We start from the raw sequence: 22,959 nt of genomic DNA, 5'->3' as shown, positions 1-22,959 counted from the left end.
GCAAGACCCGTGTCCCTACCTCTAAGGTCAAGGTCACACTTAGTGTTTATTCACAAAAGTGTGCTGCATATAAGGACATAGAGTATAGGTTGTTGTGTCCGGGCTGTAACTTTCCCTTGTATGGACAGATTTTAAAATAACTTGTTTTTAAATGCTATTAGTATGTATTCACCTAAATAAATGGTGTATTGTGACCCATGTTGCATTATCATTTTGTTTTGGTAAATGCCTACTTATAACCCTTTCACCAGCACAGTGGGCGAGATTATATTTTATCTACTGGCCCAGTATATTTGTAAATCTACCGATTCATATGATTAAAATCAATAATGACTTAGACTGCTGATTTACCAAAATCAATGTTTGGCAGATTTTAAAAATACTGCCATCCTTTTGGACAAAATGTCATTTCGACCACTTAATTATTTCTTATGGTTAGTGAATCTAATAATTTATTTACACTGTTAATCAACAGTTTAACAAACTAATTAGCAAACAGAATAATACCAGCTTTGACATAAAATAATGTATCATTTCAGGACTCGAAGGTTGTGAGCTCGGAGCGTTATCGAGAACTCGAGGATACAAACGAAGTTTTGAAACAGGAAATTGCAAAACTAGAGCGGGCACAGAGTGATACTGAGCGATTGGTAAGGGACCATGCAAATATTTTGTTGCCCACATCATTTCTCATCCATTTCATTATTTCTCCCCCATATCTAGGGGGACATCGTACAATTAACTTGATTATTGACCAAAGATGATAGTAATGTCATTGAAGTGAAAGTCATTTATCATACATAAGATATAATTATAATAGAACCCTGTTTAAACAAAGCTAAAGGAGTGGAAATTTCCCACCCTTATTAAGAGGCCACCTGTCTTAAGCAGCCACTTTGACCTTTTCCCAAAGGTGGCCTCTTAATTCAGGTTTCACTGTTATGTCCATAATTTTATGGACCATAAAGAGTGATATTCATGATACAAAAAAGAGGTGAATAACACTATGCGGTCAGTGAAATGGGATATATACTGACATGATCAGAGTTGGCAAGTGTTATTATATATATGCTTTTCAGTAATGATTTTCCTAAAAATATTTTTTAACAATTTTAATTGATGACGCCTAAAGTGCAATCTTCATGTGTGCGGATGTCACTGACATTTGTTCCCTGTACAACAGGAAGTAAATCATTTCTGGTTTGCTTGCAAAATCATTTTTTTTGTGCATGAATTTCACTTTTAGACAGTATATCACTATGGCTTGTCCCATGACAGCCTCTTGGCCATGAAAAGATCAGAAATTATTCAGTATTATCATAGTGGAGGACTTCAGTCTGTCAGATTTTACAATTCATGAATTAATCATGACTGCTCGATAATTCATGTACAGCCCTTACGGAATTTTATTATATTTTTCGTAACTTGCAGAATGTTAAGTGTTGATCGAATATATAATCCAAAACCACAGTTAATATTTTTTATAGAAATTATATTTTTGACAGTAAACAGTAGTGTGTTTGTTGAATAATATAATCATATTTATTTATATTTATACTGTATAGAATTTCTTCACTGTCCATACAATATTATATACAAAAAAATTGTTTTATATGATTTCAATTTTTTACGCCATTTGTACTTTCGGGGAAATATTTTTATGATAGGAATGTATTGCTGAATAAATCGGCATGCATGCCTGCAATTATCGGAAAAGTGTGAAACAGTGCGCCTAGGTGTCGGATAAAACAGCATAAAGAGAAATTTGGTGACATTAAACCCTCTTTTCCTGTTTTTTTTTTTAGCATTTCATTCCCTGATCCAGACAGATTAGAAACAGTGCAATAAACTGCTTGCAGCGATTCTACATATTGTCTAAATTGTTTCGAAGTGAAATGGATTATCCATTTGTCTCCCAGATTGACAGTGAACACTGTCAATCCCTCCCCCTTGGAGACACCATTGATAAGTGTATAAAAAACTTAAATACGAAGGATATTGGATTGTAAGCAGATTATATACTATGATGGCGAATATGTCCTCATTGTTTTGTAATAATAGAATTCTCATAGCTTTATTTAAGCATCATTGACAAAGTTGCGCGTTCCGAGATTTGATGTATGTGTCTGGGGCGTATTACTGAAGCACCTTAAGTTACCTGAGCTTCAAGAATTTCCTAAACTGTTTTTTGCAATGGTAAAAAGGTTAAAGGGACTGTACCCAGATTGGCACCAAAAAAAAGTTTTTTCTGTAATGAATCGCTGATTATTAAATAAAAGGTTTCACTCTTTGATATCATAATTGTAAAAAAAAATACCAAAATGCAAAAAAAAATCAAGTCGGAGACTTGGTTCGAACTGGTGTCGCCAAAATTGCAGTCCTGAGGGTTGTATCCACTGTGCTACGAAGGCTTACTCTAAACGGTTGGAATATTTAAGCTTTATACCTAACTTGGTAATATCACGTGATAACATTGACTAGCCAAACACGCATGAATGAAATCTTCTAGGTAGACAGTCCCTTTAATGTTTTCATCTGTACACAAATTATATGGGTTTTTTTTGGTTTTGATCCTTTTAATTGATTGAGTAAAAAAAGATAATGCAATAAAATATAAAAAAAGCATTTGGCCATCATTTTAAATTGTTCCCCTTTATTGTATATTCTTTGTTTATTAAAATATAGAAACATGAGTTTTTTAAAAATGAAATCACCATTTTAAAGCATTTTTTTCAAGAAATTAGGCAATAAAAAGATTCTTAAATTTCTGGTTAAACACGTAGGGTAGTTTAACTTTTGGGAGAATAAAGTTAACTTTGTTATTTTCCATATCTATCAGGAAGCAATTTGAAAACCCAGAGAAATATTAATTGACTGATATTTGCCATGGGTAAATAATGGTGTTACAAATTATACACGTCCCTTAATTAACCCAAACCACAATATTGCGAATATCTGTAGTAATTCGCAGAACAAGAGATTACAATACACGGTAATTCTGTGTTTTATGAAAATTGTTTCTTTGATTATGCAGGCCGTTTAGCTGTATTTTTAAAATGAACATAATTTTTGCCGAAGCAAGATGACTTCATATTACATTTTTTAATGGACCCTTTTTCTTATTAAAGCTGCACTCTCAAAAATTGAACATTTCAACAACTTTTTATATTTTTCATCTTGGAACGAGCCAATTTTTGCAAAAATGCATGAAACGCAGTAATATAAGTCTGCTGACAAAACATAAGATAGCATGCAGATTTACAAATTTATGCATTTTTTTAAAATCATAAAACATTAGTTTTTGAACGGAAATATGAAAATCTGTGATCTTTTGTCATCAGTCTTGTATCACTGGTTTGCAGATATTAACGCAAAAATTGGCTCATTTCAAGACAAAAAATAAAAAAAAGTTGTCAAAATGGTAAATCTGTCAGAGTGCAGCTTTAAGAGGTCCATGTTTGAAATTTCATTATTCTGGTCTTATCATTACTGTAAAACAAAAAAATCAAATGTATTGAATTGTGCCTACTTCAAATGAAAATGCAGGCCGTTTAGCTGTATTTTTAAAATGACGACCTTATATGAAGCTGTTTGAATGCATTTGCACATTCACTTACGGTTTGTATCATCATGCTTTTCAAAGGGAGTACAATTGTAATTGCATTAAGGAAATAAAAAGTATTTGTTTCAGGTATAGGGTTGGTCAGAAAATCTTTAAAAAAATAAAACCTTTTTTTTTTAAATTCTTGACATTTTTCTGTTACCAAAAATTATAAATAAAAAAATATGCTTATGAACATCTTTACAATTAGTTTTAGCATAAATGGTTTCGCAGGTTATATATAAGTGTGTATATTTAGCATATTACTGAGGACGGTAAATTTACTGGTATTTACATGGAAGACAAACCCAGCAAATTTTGAATCGGAAAAATACGCAAAAACTGCGAAAGATACATGTGTCATAAGTGATGTGATTCACCTCTAAGTAAGATACAATGCCTTGTTCCCAACGATATCAATTAAATGTAAGTTTTAGACAAATTTCAAATATTTCTTGCAATTGTATCATCTGGTGTCTAGTCCGTTTTAACTGAATGATGCATTTAAAGTTAAAGAATTTATTTTTTTTCATCTTTCAGGTATTACGTATATGGAACCCTTTAAAACATCACAGAATTGATGCAAATTTAAAATAAATTTCTCTTTATAGAAAAGACTAGGGTTATATAAATGTTTGCATATTTGTATAATTCCCCAGGTAATATTTCATGTTGAAGGTCATGAGACTGTCTTATTTTCTAATATTACCATTCCATTAATTATTAATTGTATCCCCGATCGGGAATTGTTTTAACAACCAGAAACAGCCACAAATTGAGATGATAGAATATTAAAAAGGCTCTTCATCATATAAATGCTGAAAATGTATTTGCACATCTTCTTTTCTTAATTTACCGTTTTCAGCTTTATGGTTTACCATAATTGTATTTACTCTCCTTAAAGGGGCTAGACACCAGATGGTCAAACAATCGGCAAAAACAGTATTTCTCCAAAACCAACCTAGAATTGTCAATGCAAGCAACTAGTAGGTTGATAATACATAACTTTACATGGTTAAAATATTGAACGCAACAATCATGTTGCTGTCTCATCTGTGTTTCCACATTTATAATAGCGCATAATGCGCAAGTCATATCTGTTCATGAGTAAAGATAAATAAACCAACGCAATGTTTTAACTGCGCCAAAACTGCGAAGGATGCTGTAAATGATGTGATACATCAGTAAGTACGCATTGAATTTGACATTTTTTTCTTCTTGCAATCATCTGGTGTCAACCCCCTTTAAATGTTGACACAAATTTTTGTTTCACTGTGTCAGTTTTTTTTATGATTTATGAATATCAATGTTACTTAGTGGTCAAAATTATATTTTGTCCATTGGGATGGAAGTATTTTTCAAATCTGCCTTACAATGGTTTAAGGTTATTTGTATGTTGCATGACCATATACCGTAAAGCTGCACTCTCACAGATTGAACGTTTTGACACCTTTTTTATTTTTTGTCTTGGAACGAGCAGTCTTTTGCGTAAATATCTGAAAACCAGTAATAAAAGATTGATGACAAAAAAAACAACAGATCACAGATTTTCGTATTTCCTCTCCAAAATTGATGTTTTATGAATTTTTCTTAAACCATTAGTAATGGTTCAGGCCATAAAACAATAAATTTGGAATGGAAATGTGAAAATCTGTGATCTGCTCTTTTGTCAGCAATCTTATAACATTGTTGGAATAATGGTAATTCTGTGAGAGTGCAATTTTAATTGGTGAATACATACTAATGACTTACTAACTGTTTTAGTGGTCGAGATCATATTGTGTCTTCTGGCCCAGCCTCTGTTTAAATCTTTCAATTCACCTGATTAAATTCATTTATGAACTACTGATGATTCACCAAAATAAATGTATGGCAGATGTGGAAAATACTGCAATTCTGTTGGGCAAAATATTATTTCGAAAACTCAGCTGGTTTAAGGGTTATTATTCTGCATTTTCCAAAAATAATGGATATGCGACATGCCTCTCTTTAAACTGTTTCTTAATTATTAATTGTATCCTGATTGGAAATTTTGTTAACAGCCAGAAGCAGCCATAAATCCAGATGATCATGAATATTAAAATAGGCTCTGTAATAAATCATGGTTTTGCACATTTTTCAATTTACCATATGGCCTAAAAAAAAAATACATTTGGTTCGGGTTACCCGACCCTACCTACGGAATAGGCGCCGACCCTAACGTTTTAATAGTCAGTTTGAAAAAAAAAATGAAAAACTAAAAAAAAAAAAAAAAAGGTCTTTATTTTTTTTGCTTTTAATATGTAGTTTAAAACCTTAATTGCTTATATAGAAGATAACCTTAACACCATTCTCCAATGATGAAAATGACATTCTTATGTTAAGCCTAATAAATAAAAAAAAAAAAAAAAAAAAAAAAAAAGCCTACCTACCCTACCTATTTTTGACAAGGATGTAACCCTAACCAAACAAATTTTTTTTTAGGCCTATATCCAGTAATGGTTTAAGCTGGTATTTGTATATGTGGCATAACAATTTATTTTGGTTAATTCATATTAATGACCTTTTTCTGTTTTAGTGGTCGAGGTTATATTATGTCTACTGAACCAGCCTCTACTGATTCACTTGATTGAAAGACTGGCTGCGTACTGATTTACCAACAAAAAAAAAGACAGATTTGAAGAACTGCCATCTCAATTGGACAAAATATCATTTCAAACAATTATTTTGGTAATATATCAGCAAACAGCCATTACTGATCTTTATCAGGTGAATCGGTAGATAATTAAACAGAAGAAAGGCATAATTTTGACCACTTAGCTGGTTAAAGGGCTATTTGTGTGCATTTACCAAAAGAAATGGCTGTATGTGACTTGCATCACATTAAACCATTTATTTTGGTAAATACATACAAAAAACCTTGAACCATTTTATGAAATGTCAAATTTCATCCTATGATCTGCATGTCAAAAATGCTAATGCCAGGTTTCCTAAAGCTCATCTAAACTTTATTTAAGAATGTTAATGTACTTCCCATCATTTCTCATTTAATCATCACACATTTTCTGAGCAATTACCAAAGAATGTGTAACTCTGTAAGGCCCAGTTATGAAGTGGATACTGAGTTGTCTCCCTTTCAATGCAAGTAAATTTTGTATATTTTCAGGAAATTGAGCTGACGCAGAAGAAGCTTGAGTGTGAACGCCTTAACCGAGAAGTTGATGAGGAGAGAGTCAAATCAAAAAATCTTGTACGAAAAAAGCAGTATTAATTTGTTTCTTACTTTCTTATTTCATTTGGGCCAGGGGGAAATAATTTTTAGACTCTTGTCCGGGTATAAAAAACAGTTTTTTGGGGTGTTTTTTAAATTTGTGGAAATGTTTACAAAATATCACATTCAAAGATGATGAGGATAGAGTTCATTAAATAAACATTGAACAGAAATTTAAGTTTTAATTTCTTGAAGTTTAATGTGTTTTTTTGTTCAGTTCAGGGGAAAATAATTCTTAGTGTTCTCATAATTGTGTATTTTTTTAAAAAAAAGTGGGGACCGTTTTGTTTTTTTGTCCAATAAATCATTTTGGGCAAGGTGTTTTTTTGGACAGGGGCAGGTTGTATTGACATTATAAAAATGTTATGTTCATTCCATATACTTTTAAAATGAGAACTTTCAAAGATTAATGCACTGTATTTAAAATAATGAGACATTAAATTTTACAGTGGTTTGATGAAGTCTTACAAATTGTCATTAGTTTTGATGGAAATTCCGTAGATTTAAATGGATTGTGCATATCTGAGTATGGCTGCTTTTGTGAGAAACTTCCATTAAATTTTAACTCAATTTCAACAACATTTATAGGCGTGTGAAAACAACACTTAACAATACCTGATTATGTAACTTTTAATGCTTTAGACTGATAGCTTATAAGTGTTATGTATATTCATATATTTAGGAAGGGAAACTTGTTACCAGTCAACGAGAGCAGACTCAACTGACCAATCAGGTGACAGGATTGCAGACACGCCTTGTTGAGCTTGAAAAGGTACGATTAGTAAAGAATTTAAAAGCTGCAACATGAATATTGTAGAGATATTGTTATTATTATTTTTACGGAAAATATTTGTGGAATTGAATTATTTTGTGCTGAAATTGAAATACCTGTTATCAAACTTGAAAAAAGAGAACCAAACAGGGAATTGATTGTTTTTAAGAATTTGACAAGATTTTCAAAAGTATATTCAATCATATACGCACAGGTGAAAAAAAAAAAAAATCCATATAATTTTAACAGGAACATTACATCACTTACTTAAACATGAGAGTTTGGGAGTCGGGGATTCCAAACGTAAGACCGGCAGGCAGTAAAATTATTTTTTATCCTAATCCTTAGATATGCCTCAGAGATTCAAGTCTACTAGCCAGTTATTTTTATAGTCCACTGAAAACACACTCAGATTTTACTCTTAGACTTGAGTTAGATCTAGTATCATACAGCGACTGAAATATTTCGGTTGTCAGTTTGTCAGACTATAGCTCAGTGAGTTCATGCCAAAGAAGACTGAGTACACTTACAATAAATGCTATTTCGGATATATGTCTATTTTTCTCAGCTGCTGGAATCTTCTTGTTTCATGTTAACGTTTTCTCTTTGACATTGAAATCTATCTTAAAAGATAGTCCGACGGTCACCTATGCAAAAACAGTATATGTCTAACACTGATATGCATATTTTCGAATTCTGACAGCAATCCAATCAATGGATTAACTATACCATTGTGGCTGCCTTTATGTATATTTTATCAGTAATTTGCAAATGAGAGTGATTGTTTGAAAATAAATGGTCGTTCTGCAAGGAGATGCATGGGTTGGCGTCTGCATGCAAGTCTAGAATAATGGTAGAATCTCCACTAGGATCTCAAGTCTTTCAGAGATATAAAAAAATTGTACTGAGTACTGTATATGTCCTAATAGATGTTCAGGGTGTGTGTCAATTTCAAACCACTGTCAGTGGTAACTAGACAAATTTTGATGCAAGACATCAGACACGAGACTGAAAATAGGTTTAAATGTAAAAATGTACCTCTTTTCATAATTTGAATGAGGGTAAAAATAAGTTTAAACATTCTAATAAGTGATTGAAATAAGCAGGGATGACCTGAATTAAAATATTATTATTAAAAAATTATAACATATTAAACCAAGAGAGTGCTATGTTGTAAAGATAAAATAAAACATATTTCCCCCACCACCTGAATGGCAGCAAATTGGTCATTACGCAGTAAATGTCTGTGGGACAATTTTAGGAGATACATGTATGTGGAAAATATAATAGGTTGATAACTATAGGTGTGTAATGGCCTTCTTTGAATTTATAAACAGGACAGAACAGAGGTTATATTATACATAGTTTCTCGTCATAATAAACATATTATATAAAATATAAACAAATATGAACACACTAAAATAAGTTACATTTCGTGTCATGAGTGAGGTCTAAATAACAACCAAACATCTGTTGTTAATAATATTAGTGTTGTGTAACCTACCTCTATACGTAGCAAATTGTCATGGAGGGCATGTGGGTTTACCAAAATATATCAGCAGGTGCGTTGGAAATAATATCGTATCCTGTACGATGTTAACAGTGGAATATTTAACTACGTTATAAAAGGTGTTGGATAAAGCGTTATTTAAGTCCAAGAAACAGGCAAAATACCTACATAAACATCAGGCCCTGCATCACTTTTACAGCATGAGCGCCTATAAGGATGAATACGGTATTAGGAAAATACTATTGATTAAAGATCATATCGTCTGTGTATATCTTGAGAGTAAATGATGCATTTCACATAAAATGCAGCAGTTTCAATATTGCATGGACTCAATTAGCCGATTGAGCCATGTTTTTATGGCGATAAATTCGTTTTAAATGTAGAAGATCAATCTCGGTAATGGCAAAACCACTCGAGATGTAGCGGGCATTGACAAGAAATGTGACAGCCTTTCATCTTGGTGCAGAAAAAAATAATACCACAATGTCACAAACTGTGTTTCAGGTATTAGATAATCTTGGTTAGCTAGTGTCCCTTATAAAAAAATTGGATAATTTTTTATTTTTTTTTATTTTTTTTAAAATACACTTCTATGTAATGGGTAAAATATACTGAGAAAATAAAAAGCTTAAAATTATTACTTATACATCAGCGTATTTTTTTTCATAAGACAGTATTTATATAATGTATGACACTCCCGCTGGATATATATGTATATATATAGATAGAGATATATGTTACAATGGTTTCCATTATAGATGAGAGCTTTAAAGGCGCACAGTATAAGTTGATGCACAAAAATAAATAATATTTTAATTTCAATGCATTATCATGTTAGACTCATTAATGACTTGTATATACATGATAATGCATTAAAATAAAAATAAAGTTTTTTGCGTCAACTTATATTGTGCGCCTTTAAAGTGCCGCATTAAAAACGTATTGACCAAATTATGATCTCCACTATAATTATGTGGTCTCCTGATTACATAATTGGTGCCTGCTCATATTCCAGCTTTCTAAAAAATAATTCTATCTTTTTAATGACGGCTTTTAATTCCTGCCATATGCTTGTTGTTCTAAAATGGAATCCAAGTTTCTCTTTTTGTCTAAGTGCATGCAATTGTGTAATTTCCCCGCCTGACGATCAGTTGTAGTCAGCGCAGTAATGATGCATCTTTAGATTAGTTCAGAACGTATTGATTCGGTTTAGATATTTCTTAAAATGTCGCAGAGATTTATGGCATTATCTTTGTTTAAAGCCGAGATTCTGGACAAGACCTTGAGTCCTTTTCAAATGTATAGTAATTCATTTAAACTTGTTTTGTTTTCGAAAGTTAATATTATAAACTTCTGAAAATCGTTTAAAATATTTAAATGAAATTTAGTGTCTCCATTATGGAACCAATGACAATTATGAATGTCAGAAACAACACCCATATTTCTGGATTTTGAAAATTGTCAAGTTAATACCTCTAATGACCATCTGAAACAAATGGAATTGCTTCATCCACATTCAAGGCTTCGGCATCAAAAATGTAATAAATGTAATAAAGTTGAATGCAAATGTTATTGTTTTTGAAATTTTAATGCATTATCATGGTTAATTCATTTGATTTTAATGATCAAAACAAAAAATGGTATAATTTGTGTACAGATAAAAAGCTGTTAGCTCGGGAAATTAATTGTGGCGATGTAGCTATAAAAAACATTAATAACGGCTAATATTGCTTTATCTGTACACAAATAAAATGTTTTTGTTTTTGTTCTGATCATTAATTTCTGATAACAAGATTGTTACAGTGTATTTAATAGCTGAAAACACACAAATATTAAATGACTGGTGGGTCCTGAAAGATTAACAGTGATCTTAATTAGCTATCATCTCATTAGGTAGAAATACCGTGTTTTCTGCGCCTAGCTAGGTAGCTTTCTTTCAAATTAAACATGGTATCCTTCATAATAACCATTCCTTTCAATATTTGTTTATCCTTTTCTGTAAATTAAAACAACCGTATTAATTGTGGTAAATCTTATTTGTGATTAAAAAGTGCATGCATCTTTCAGTCAAATGAGTTCAATATGATAATGCATTAAAAATTAATAAGGCCTAAAAAAAAAAAATATGTCTGTTTCGGGTAACCCGACCCTACCTATAAAAATGCGCCGACCCTAACTATTTTTTTCCGTTTCTGAGCAAAAAAAATATTCGTTAGCGCATAGAGATCGCGTTACGAAGGGCGGATAAATGCAGATTTTAATCAGAATTATTGTTTATATAATAAAACAAAGTCAGGCAATGACAGTAATGTAGGAAAGACTGCCATGTGCAAGAAAACATTCTGAACTTACGACAGATTTTGAAAAAAAAATAAAAAAAATCCCTACCTACCCTACCTAGAAATTTTGGGAAGGTTACCCTAAACAAACAATTATTTTTTTTTGGCCTAAAATAATCATCATTCTATGATATTGCGCGCCTTTAAACAAGTCATACAGACTTTAGTACTTTACGGTGTTGCATTGCAATATTGATTCCCGCATGTCTTGCAAATTTTTGACAATTTTATGAAGGACGTCCTAATTTCGTTCCATAATGGCTCATAAGAGTATATAGTTGTAGTTATTTCCCTGCCTCAGCTGTATTTATTAGCCGCTCACGCTTCTTTTATTTGGTAAGAGATTCTGCGATCTAATTTACTTTAATGTCGATAACCTTGTCCAATTGTTCAACAGAAATAAACGTGGCAGTTAAGACTTCCTATTTAGGATTTAATTCCCAGCATGGTCATAACATTGTATGTTCTTTCGTACTTCCCTAATCACGTTTTAACTTTTAAGATGTGGGCTGTTATTTAAGATGTGGGCCGTTATTCAATATTGGTCTTAATTGGATCTAAGAACGATGTAGCTAATCGGATTACTTGTTATTAATAACTGACCAATAGTGTGAATAAAGTCATGGATGTATGACCATATGATTGACTTTAGTTGAATGTTGAAATCCACTCGTGGGCCCCATTTTAAAACAGAGGCCTAACTTTATTTTGGGATAAATCTTTATTTTAATCTGCCCCTTACTTTACGAGTATTACCTGAGCACTCTAAAGCAGTGTATGGTCTACAACTTAGATATGATATTGAAACGAGCCCTCACAGGCGCTGCTGTAAGAAACAAAAAAGAGGGTGAAGTGAAATGATAAAGGTTAATACCTTATTTGGTTGTAAGAATTGACTCTTGTTAAGGCCGCATTCTCACAGATTGAACTGTCATCAAAAAATCTGATCACAGATTTTCATATTTCTGTTCGAATATGTTTTGTGGCTATAAGCGTAACTAATTACTCTTTAAAAAGATACATAAAACATCAATTTTTGAACATAAATATGAAAACCTGCCATTTGTTTTTTGTCAGTTAGGTCTTATATCACTGGTTTCCATGCATTATCGAAAATTGGCTTGTTCCAAGACAAAAAAAAGTTTTCAAAATGGTATATCTGTGAGAGTGCAGCTTTCAAGTGCTTTCAGCCTCTTGCAAGTGTCATCCATTCTAAAAGAATGCCACAGAAAACAAACCATTTCAAGTTCTGTTATGCAATTTGTTAGAGTCTGTCCACCTACACGACATTCTCTCCACAAACAAATTTTGCACTTGAGTTGATCCTCAGCCTCACTGCCAGTCATCTAACGATGAAAAAAATCTGCACAAGGACATCCATGCTTGCATGTCACCTAGTTATATAATGTGTAGCAGGAAGTCTGTGGCCGATTATTCCGCAGGGACTGTCTCTTGTCACATCCTGATTACCAGCAGGCCCAATTTGGATTCTCTATGTTCTATTTTATGCTGGGCTGATCAAAGTTATTTTTTGACACTTCTACAACATTTCTGTTTTTAGGTACTTGACTGTTAGTACAGGACAAAAAGATCTAATTTCCTTTTCCTTTTTTTAAGGCTTGTTTTTTTTTTCTTTTCTTTTTTTTCTTCTCAAATCAAACAGTGGATGTATCATCCTAGCATTGGTTTGTTCTTTGTTAAGGTAATTTTTAGAAAAAAAAATCATTTACAACTTACTTTTTGTAAGTTTGACAATGTGCCCATATTAAGAAAATTTCATCCTTTCATGGCAGAATAAATTTCTTCCGCAATTGACCTTTTAGTGTTCCAAGTGAAAAATAGCCTTAAAGCTGCACTCTCAAAGATTTACCGTTTTTACAATTTTTTTTATTTATTGTCTTGGAATGAGCAAATTTTTGCGTAAATATCTGCATACCAATGATAAAAGATTGCTGACAAAAAATCAGATTGCAGATTTTCATATTTCCATTCGAAAAATAATGTTTTATGGCTTAAAGAGTTCTTAACGGTTTAAGAAAAATGCATAAAACATCACTTTTTTAACTTAAATATAAAAATCTGTGATCTAATATTTTGTCAGCAGCCTTATTTGACTGGTTTACATGCATTTTCGCATAAATTGTCTCGTTCCAAGATTTTTTTTAAAAAGTTGTCAAAATGTTCAATTTGTGAGAGTGCAGCTTTTAATACTGAATTTATCCTAATGGTCAAACACTTATTTTCGGTTATAATGATGCCACAAACATTATAGATATTTCGAAACCTCAGACTCGGGACGCTAGTGAATACGGACGCAGGTTATATAGGTCAAGTATAACAAATTTAATTACTTTTTCCATGGGAGTAAAAGCGACTGCTGAAATAAGTTTTATTTAATTTGTATTATACATGACCATAACCGGCTTACAGTTCATCATTTAAGCTGGGGTTACTAGATCATTAAGTTTGACGTCACGGCCAAATAATGAATCATCTGAGTCATGTAGCCTAATAAATGAAATACAGTGTGCAAAATACTTGGCTCTGATTGGCTGCTTTGACGTGATGAACAATAACCAACTATAATGCAGATAGACCTCTAGTTAATAACCATGCTCAATCAAAGATATATTAGTTCTGTAACTTGCAGAACCTTCATATTCGAGTGCTTGCCATAGGTCACTAACTAATTATGTTGTGGCCCAAATAAGCAATCCCTGGAAGAGCCTGAAGGAAAAACAGAGCTCTGGAAATGATTCTTAGAACTAAGCTATATCAGTCCCAGCTGGCTGAATTTTCCTCAAGATGTAATAGAAACTTGCTCTTATATATTTCCTGTAATTGAAATGAGAAAAACGCCATGTTATTGCCACTGCGAGCTAGCTAGCTAGCTATAGGTTGGGTTAACCTTTTTGGCAAATATGTAAAAGATAGCTTGTTTTTAAGTATAAACAAAAAGTGAATGATAGTCTGATTAAAAGATATTGTCACTAGCGGATCCAGGGGGGGCGCACCCGGCGCACGCCCCCCCTAAAATTCCCGGAGCTTACATGTTCTTTGGTATGGAAACAATAAAATCCCCCCTAACCCAAAATCCTGGATCCGCCCCTGATTGTTATGTCCAAATAGGCGCCCCCTGCAATTATGTGATCTACAATTTTTTTTGTTTCTGCTATATTGATGACATAATAAATCATGCTGTAAACAAATGACTATCAATACAGAAGTTGTGCTGGCTATGAAATTATAAAGGGTTACTAGTACTGTGTTTAAATCTGGGCGGTTGCATTTGGCTCCAACGGATTTGAGGCATAACCCAAGTGAAATCAAACTCTGCCAAATTCCATAAGAGTCAAATTCGACCTACCAGATCAAAGTGCAATACTAATACCCCTTTTATTGTATACCTTACTCAGAAAACAGGTAATAACAGAATATAATATGTAATGATGACACAGTCTACTTTGTTAACTGACATCATTTCCAATAATGTATAACTAAATGTTATCATGTAATGCCTTCAATGTTGAGTACAGCCGTTCCACTAACCTGACTGACCCTATACTCCCCACCCTATATTTTTTTTTGCTGTGGTGTGGATTTTTTATCCTGTTTTCCTAAAAAATGTGGGTTTTTTTGGCCTTCCTGGAAATATTGTCCATATAAATGCATATATTTATATTCCTTGGCAAGGAAAGACAATAAAATGTAGGTCACCAGAGAGAAATTTAGTGAATAATTTCCGTATCTGCCATCTGTTTTTTCTCCTGTGTGTGCACGTTTTTTGTTGGCATCACTCATTTTTATCTTATCTTATGTGAGACGAATTCAAGACAATTTCTGTTGAGACAATAATTGATTGTATTTTATTTTTCAAGGACAATAAATGAAATCAAGGTCGTTATATAATCATATCATTAATTCAATGTGAAATCATTCTTATCCACTGGAGGGTGGTGTGTTATAAGAATAGATAATTTCAAAGTTGATTGATCATCTTTTCAATAATTCACTAAGTCGTGGATGTATTTCTTACTTAATGTTTTGTCGACGCTGTATAAAATAAAAAATGCACGAGAATCAGTACATGTTTTGTTATACAAGAATGTTTATTGCAGAATAATAGCCAAAGTACGCCATGATGTAATCAACTGGTACACTTTGAAGAGGGTTATAATGACCATTAATAATAAATGGCGATTGTCTCGTGAGATACAGTTGTGACTGGGAGACCCATAGAAGGCGTGGATGATTTCCGATGTTGATCAGTTTTGAATCTAATTCCCTCTGCAATTTCGTGATTTGTCGTCATTTCAGTAATGGTCTGGAAGAATGGTTACATTTTAAATAATATATTCATAGATATAGGTTGATATCTGCTGATGCATGTATTTGTAATATTATTTTGGTGAGAACCAACTAATGCAAAGACGGCACAGACTGAATCATATTTAAGTTTGATTTTTTTTAGATCTTTGTCATCATGACATTAAATGGCCATGACTATAAGGTCAGTATTAAAAATTGAGCTTATCCTTGTCCTTAGATATGCCTCAGTGATTCCATTCAGCCTATTGGTCAGCTAAATATACAGGCCAATCAAAACACTTAGTATCTAATCTCTAATTTAAGTTCAATCTAAGTTGCTTATTGAATACAGCCCCTAGGAAACTGTTTTAGATAGTTGAAGGAATTTGATACAATCTTAATAATTAAATGTCAGTATTATTTATTTTACTTATTTTCAAAAGTGTTATTCCGTTTTCCTTTGTTTAAATGTAAAAGTTTTAACTTCTCTTAGTCCAAAATCGTATGGGTTTACATAATGGGGAAGTTCAAGTAATGGCAAGTCTAGTTCAAGGGGAAGTCACTGTTACTCAAATGAAGTTTTAAGTTAGTCTCATCTAATTATCATGTGACGGAGATGGTGACACTCTAAACTTAGATGCCAGTGGTCAAAATTAGCACAAGTCTGCAGGCCCTTCACTGGTAAAAGGCTTTCCAGGTTTCTTAGTATATGAATTTGGGCTTGTTCATCCAAAAGAATAATTTTGATGACTGACATACAAACTTAATGATTGTGTCAATATCCTTGGAGAAGAAGTCAATGTCAGATCTGCAAAAAACAATTCGAAAGTTTGGACAGAAGAACACAAATTTTCATCAATGATTGATCTTGAACGTAAGGAAAATGGTGATTGGTCTGCTGAAACAAATATAGATGACTTGAAGGATGCATTAAAATAACACTGAAACTGTTGTCTGCTGCAGTTGTCTGGACTCTTTTAAGCCTCATCTGAATTGTAGTTTTTTGGCGATTTTTTTATGCTGTCTGTAGTTTACCCTGTCTCATAATCGGTAGATTGTTCAGATCTTTCTTATAGTTAATACAATTGTTAACGGCATCGTTGTTAACTATTTTATGAGTTAAATTGCTTGAATATTTAATAAAACAAGTACAGCTGAAACAACTTTTTTTAAAGATTTAAAAGTTAACAATAATGCTGTTAACAACGTTGTTAACTTTAACAAAATTCTGAACACTCAATCGGGCCATAATGTATTAAAGCCAAGCGTATCAACATGCATGGCTTTGTGTTTTGAAGTAAAAATACCAAGGTAAAAAATCTTGATTACCATGTTGTAATGTCAAGGCGTTTGCATGTGAAGGAAAGATGTTGGCAATAATTTAAATACCGTTTCAAATCACTTTTGCTCAACCCCAGAATCCCCTTGTTTTATTATACCCCCACAAACGAAGTTTGGGGGGGTATATAGGAGTGAGCTTGTCGGTCGGTCGGTCGGTCGGTGGGTCGGTCGGTCGGTTTTCATGGTTTCCGGATGATAACTCATGAAAGGCTGGACAGATTTGAAAACTTTTTGGTACACAGGTGTAACATCAGAAGATACAGGTCAAGTTCGATATTGGGGCTGGTGGGGCCAAGGTCAAGGTCACTGTTACTAAAAATAGAAAAACGGTTTCCGGACGATAACTCATGAAAGGCTTGACAGATTTGAAGAATTTTTGGTACACAGGTGTAACATCAGAAGATACAGGTCAAGTTCGATATTGGGGCTGGTGGGGCCAAGGTCAAGGTCAGTGTTACTAAAAATAGAAAAACGGTTTCCGGACGATAACTCATGAAAGGCTTGACAGATTTGAACAATTTTTGGTACACAGGTTTAACATCAGAAGATACAGGTCAAGATCGATATTGGGGCTGGTGGGGCCAAGGTCAAGGTCACTGTTACTAAAAATAGAAAAACGGTTTCCGGACGATAACTCATGAAAGGCTTGACATATTTAAACAATTTTTGGTACACAGGTGTAACCACAGAAGATACAGGTCAAGTTCGATATTGGGGCTGGTGGGGCCAAGGTCAAGGTCGCTGTTACTACAAATTGAAAAAAACGGTTTCCGGACGATAACTCATGAAAGGCTAGACAGATTTGAACAATTTTTGGTACACAGGTGTAACCACAGAAGATACAGTTTTGTACACAGGTGTAACATCAAAAGATATAGGTCACGTTCGATATTGGGGCTGGTGGGGCCAAGGTCAAGGTCACTGTTACTAAAAATAGAAAAACGGTTTCCGGACGATAACTCATGAAAGGCTTGACAGATTTGAACAATTTTTGGTACACAGGTGTAACATCAGAAGGTAGAGATCAAGTTCGATATTGGGGCTGGTGGGGCCAAATTCAAGGTCACTGTTACTAAAAATAGAAAAACGGTTTCCGGACGATAACTCATGAAAGGCTTGACAGATTTGAACAATTTTTGGTACACAGGTGTAAAATCAGAAGATACAGGTCAAGTTCGATATTGGGGCTGGTGGGGCCAAGGTCAAGGTCACTGTTACTAAAAATAGAAAAACGGTTTCCGGACGATAACTCATGAAAGGCTTGACAGATTTGAACAATTTTTGGTACACAGGTGTAACATCAGAAGATACAGGTCAAGTTCGATATTGGGGCTGGTGGGGCCAAGGTCAAGGTCACTGTTACTAAAAAAAAACAACGGTTTCCGGACGATAACTCATGAAAGGCTAGTTTTTCTTGTCAGCAGTGTAACTTCTAAATTACTCAACAGATTTAAATAAAACAATACATGCATGATAAAAGTAGATGCAGTATGCAGTAACCTTGGAGTTATGGCCTCTTTTCAAGGAATGGTTTGCCATTCCTGTGTCCAGGCGGCATTTGGGGGTATTCGTCACTCCTGTGACAGCTCTTGTTTGATTCATATGTAAAGTTATTAATGAATGCTTTGGTTATATTCGAATAAAGTCCAAACAAAAGTCAGAACAATTATTGAACTGGAGTTAATTAATTAACATGGTGATATTTAGTTTTACAAGCCTGTCAAAAAAATAAATTATTTCAGAAACTGCAACAAAAATTTACATTCTTTTACGTCAAAAATTGTTATGCAATTAAATTCCTGGCAATATTTGGACTTGCATTTCCGTGTTATCATGAAAAGTCAATTCAGTGATGTCTTCAAAGGCAATCTCTCCATTGAATAGAATCTGAAATCTCCTATCTCAATCTGCTCATTACATTCCTCTTTTGTTTTTTTTTCTCAGGATATCCACATGTGGCAGGTATTTAATATTCAAGATTTATGTGATTTCGAGATTTACAAAAAAGTCCAAGAAATTTGCAGGGAAATTCTTGGAGTGCTGTATGCATATTTCTTTGAATGCCCCTCAGGAACTGGGGAAAGAATTTGCTGTGATTTTATGGGCATGAAATTGCTAACATTTTTTATTTTGTGCGTAAACATATTTGAGTTGTGATGGCGGACATCGAAGGTCTTTATACTTCAGATTACAAGACTTGTTAATGGTCAAGTTGCTATAGTCTTCAAAAGAAAGGATGACCATTAATGATATGGTTATCATTATGATGCTTTTAAGCTGATATCACGTTGAATATTAACCATAATCGCTTGTACAATGACATTGAAACCCAGGAATGAATTGTGAGTGAAATAATTGTCAATGCTCACAGCCACTTGTTGGCGACTGTTAACTTCATACTCTGCTATTGGAAATCGCAACACGAGAATTGTTTGGTTTGCCAATTGACGAGATCAGTGGTAAATGTATCTACGTAATGACTATCAGGATACCAAAGTAACTTCTGCAAGTTTCACTACAAAAATGTGTGATCACGGTGTTCGTAAATGGTGATAATTGCATTCTGGGATGGGATCGTGTTTGTGATATGATATATGTAATTGCGATATACTCCAGTTTTCACTTAGTGTCCCTAGTGTATGCTTGATGGAATTATAGTATTTACATATCAGAGATGAGTTTTTCAGTTGTGATCGAAAATATTGCGAAAAAAATGAAAGCAAATGGTGAATAAAAAATAAGATGCTCCGTTGAATGCAATGAACTACTATTTTGTGCGGCAAAAGAAACCAATATCATATTAAGATATTTGGAAAGTATACAGTGCTTGAATTTCAATACACTTAAATATGGAATATATACTCGAAACTAAACCGTATTACATACGAGGAAAACCATAATCTGGTTTCTTTTTCTTTTATTAATATTAGGCCTATTGTTACTAAAAAAAAAGTAAATTAACCAACGTGATTAAAGACATCGTTGTTAACTTTTAAACATATTTAAAATATTTGATAATATGCTTTTATATTCAAAGGTAACAAGTACAGCTGAAAAAGATGTCTCCACTCTTTTAAGGAATACTGCAGCTAGATTATAAGTTTCTCCATATATAGTGTGTCAATAATATATATCCAGAGCAGTAAAGAATTTAAAGTTAACAACAATGACGTTAACAACGTTGTTAACTCTAACAAAGTTCCGAACAATCCGCTTTATTTAATAATCTTGCAAACATTGATTTTCCTTCGTTTGTATGAAGACCATCATTAATTGCAGATAATGTCTTGAAATGATGTATGGTATTTTGGATATCCGCTTGCAGCATATGTGTCACATAATTGCAAGTTCATGCAACATCTCCGAAATGCTGCGGGAGATAAAATGAAAAGAGATGTTTCAGATGTCAGATTTCTTGTGTTTGGTGTCTGTTTTAAGACATTATAGACTGTTAATGATTCTCAGGCTTCGTTTAGGATTTACTTGCAATAGAGAAGCTCAGAAAAAAAAAATATATATAAATATGGGAGAAAATAATTTATTATATGCTTTCCTGTGGTTTATAGACATTTAATTATCAGTGAAACGAAAATGTTATTCGACGGTTTCAAACAGTGAAATAACGTTTTGATATTTTCACTGTTTTGAAATTTTAGCCTGCTCTCAATTCCAAATCAAACGTCAGCGTACATAAGAGTTTGGACACAAATTCAATAACGTAATTTCCAAAATGTAGCAACGTTCCCATACAATTAATTTGGCATGCTTTTCTGAAAAACAACAATTAACTGTCATTTTATATTTTTTTAAGGCATATAATAAAAAGAAAAATGGTTTATTTCAGTGTAAGATTGCAATATATATCAACTCCTGAAAACAAAAAGTAAATATATTTAATAATATTTCACGAGTGGCTAGTAGACGCCACTCATGAATAATACCATTTTGGTGCATACTCGGTGAAATATATCACAATCTTACACTGAAACAAACAATTTTCCTCTGTATACAAAACCTCAGCGTGTAATAAAACTGTTGCATTATTGATTTGAAATAGTACTAAGTCAAAGTGAAATTATGAAAATTTATGGATGTCAAAATTAGGCTATTATGCAGCCTTTAGTCCTGGGACAGAATCTTGGAATCCTGAAACCCATGGTCAGTTTTCAAAATTTGTCAAATGGCTTTACCTTCTAAGGACTAGCACACATACTCCTTGACCTAATGTACCTGAGTGGGCCTGGTTAGATGCCCAAATAAATGAGTCTGTACGTAGGTTTTTTGTTTTTTTTATAAGGCATTTTTTTGTTGTCATGGAACAAAACACATTTTAAATGTACCATTTGGCGCTGAAAAATATTGTAAGTGTGAGATAAGCAGACGGCATACTTTCAGATTTTTTTTCCGGGAATATCCAATTTTTTGCAAGTGATTTTATTTGTTTTTTTTGGCAATTATAATTTTGGAGTCGGTGGCAAATGTTTTAATAGGGTTGAATACATCGTTTTAATTCGCAGTACATATTAGTCTGTAAACCTGCGGCATACAGCCTAAAAAAAATCAAGTATAGAATAGATCATAATGAAACAGAGCTGTTATTTTATTCATGCATAGATTTTCTAAGAGGTCTCTTATCTTCTTTAAGAAACTTAATGTTACAGACTTTATTACAAAGAAGTACATTGAAGTTCTGTGGTTCAGTTTACTATAATTATTATGTCTTCAGCTTTCAATTTCCTCAGTAATTCCTATCATATTCCTTGCTTTCTGAAATATTATAACTTGATCGACAATTATAATAACCACTTAATGGATGTTTTATGGTGACTCAGTATAATATCGAAGGAAATTGAATCTGTATTTTTACATCAGTTGATACTACTAATTATAATTGTTAAAAGAACTTTTCTTGGAAATTTAAAGCGTTTCTGAAAATTATCCTTTTCAAAAATTTCTTTGTTGTCAAGTTGTTCAGGGTTTTCAATAAGTTTTTAGCTTGACGATTTGAAGAATAGGTGGGCTATACTACTCGCCCCAGCATCGGCGTTGGCGTCCGGTTAATGTTTTAGGGCAAGTTGGGATTTTCACTTATAAGTCCAATACCCTACATTCAGGACCATCACCCAATGAGGTTACATAACTCCATATCCTTAATACAAGTTATGGCCCCTGATTGACTTAGGTTAAAGTTTTAGGCAAGTAAAAGTAAAGGGCAAGTTGGGATTTTAATAAAAAAACTTCTATACGGTACATTAAATGCACTTAATAAAATTCAAAATTATTTACAACCATCTTTCAACAAGAAACATAACTCCATTTTAAGCCTAAATACAAATTATGGCCCTTGATTTTTTTTTTTTTTTTTTTTTTTTTTTAATTTCCTTTGAAAGGCATATTTGTATAATCTTAACCACATTTTCATAATGGGAAATCAAGTTATTTGAATGACTTGCGTCATTGTTTGGGTGGGCTGGTGGGAGGGCAGCATCAAAGTCACCTTATGTATCGAATAATTTTAGTTAGGTTTGACATAAAGAGACCAAACTTGATATTATTACATCGTTATTGTATTCTAAGTCAAAGCAGCGTAGTTGAGCGCGCTGTCTTACGACGGCTCTTGTTTATGAACCATCTCAAATACTGAAAAAATAAACCAGCTATTACTTAATTAGTCTTAAAATTCTCTTATTTATCTTAATTTGAACCAGCCAAATTAATTGCCATTTGAAATGTCCATTTTGGCTGGCAGACTCTGGTTCTTTTTGAGAATAAACTGGATATAGTCGTGGAAACCAATTTGAGGGAAAATTTGCAAATTTAGCAGATTTAGTGAACTGT

General features: G+C 33.0%; 1 protein-coding gene across 10 annotated transcripts in view; it reads left to right on the top strand.

Annotated features, from left to right (window-relative positions):
* The window catches only part of LOC128231469 (RIMS-binding protein 2-like), a 147,973-nt gene that overhangs the window by 64,766 nt on the left and 60,248 nt on the right, over window positions 1-22,959 (top strand). For all 10 annotated transcript variants that reach the window (XM_052944335.1, XM_052944337.1, XM_052944338.1 and 7 more), the window contains 3 exons: window positions 540-650; window positions 6,747-6,830; window positions 7,534-7,623. In XM_052944335.1, the coding sequence (XP_052800295.1) occupies window positions 540-650; window positions 6,747-6,830; window positions 7,534-7,623 (285 nt within the window). The remainder of the gene's footprint in view (window positions 1-539; window positions 651-6,746; window positions 6,831-7,533; window positions 7,624-22,959) is intronic.

The sequence above is a fragment of the Mya arenaria genome, chromosome 4 (assembly GCF_026914265.1).
Source record: "Mya arenaria isolate MELC-2E11 chromosome 4, ASM2691426v1".
NCBI lineage: Eukaryota > Metazoa > Mollusca > Bivalvia > Myida > Myidae > Mya > Mya arenaria.
This window is presented reverse-complemented; position numbering and strand designations above follow the sequence as displayed.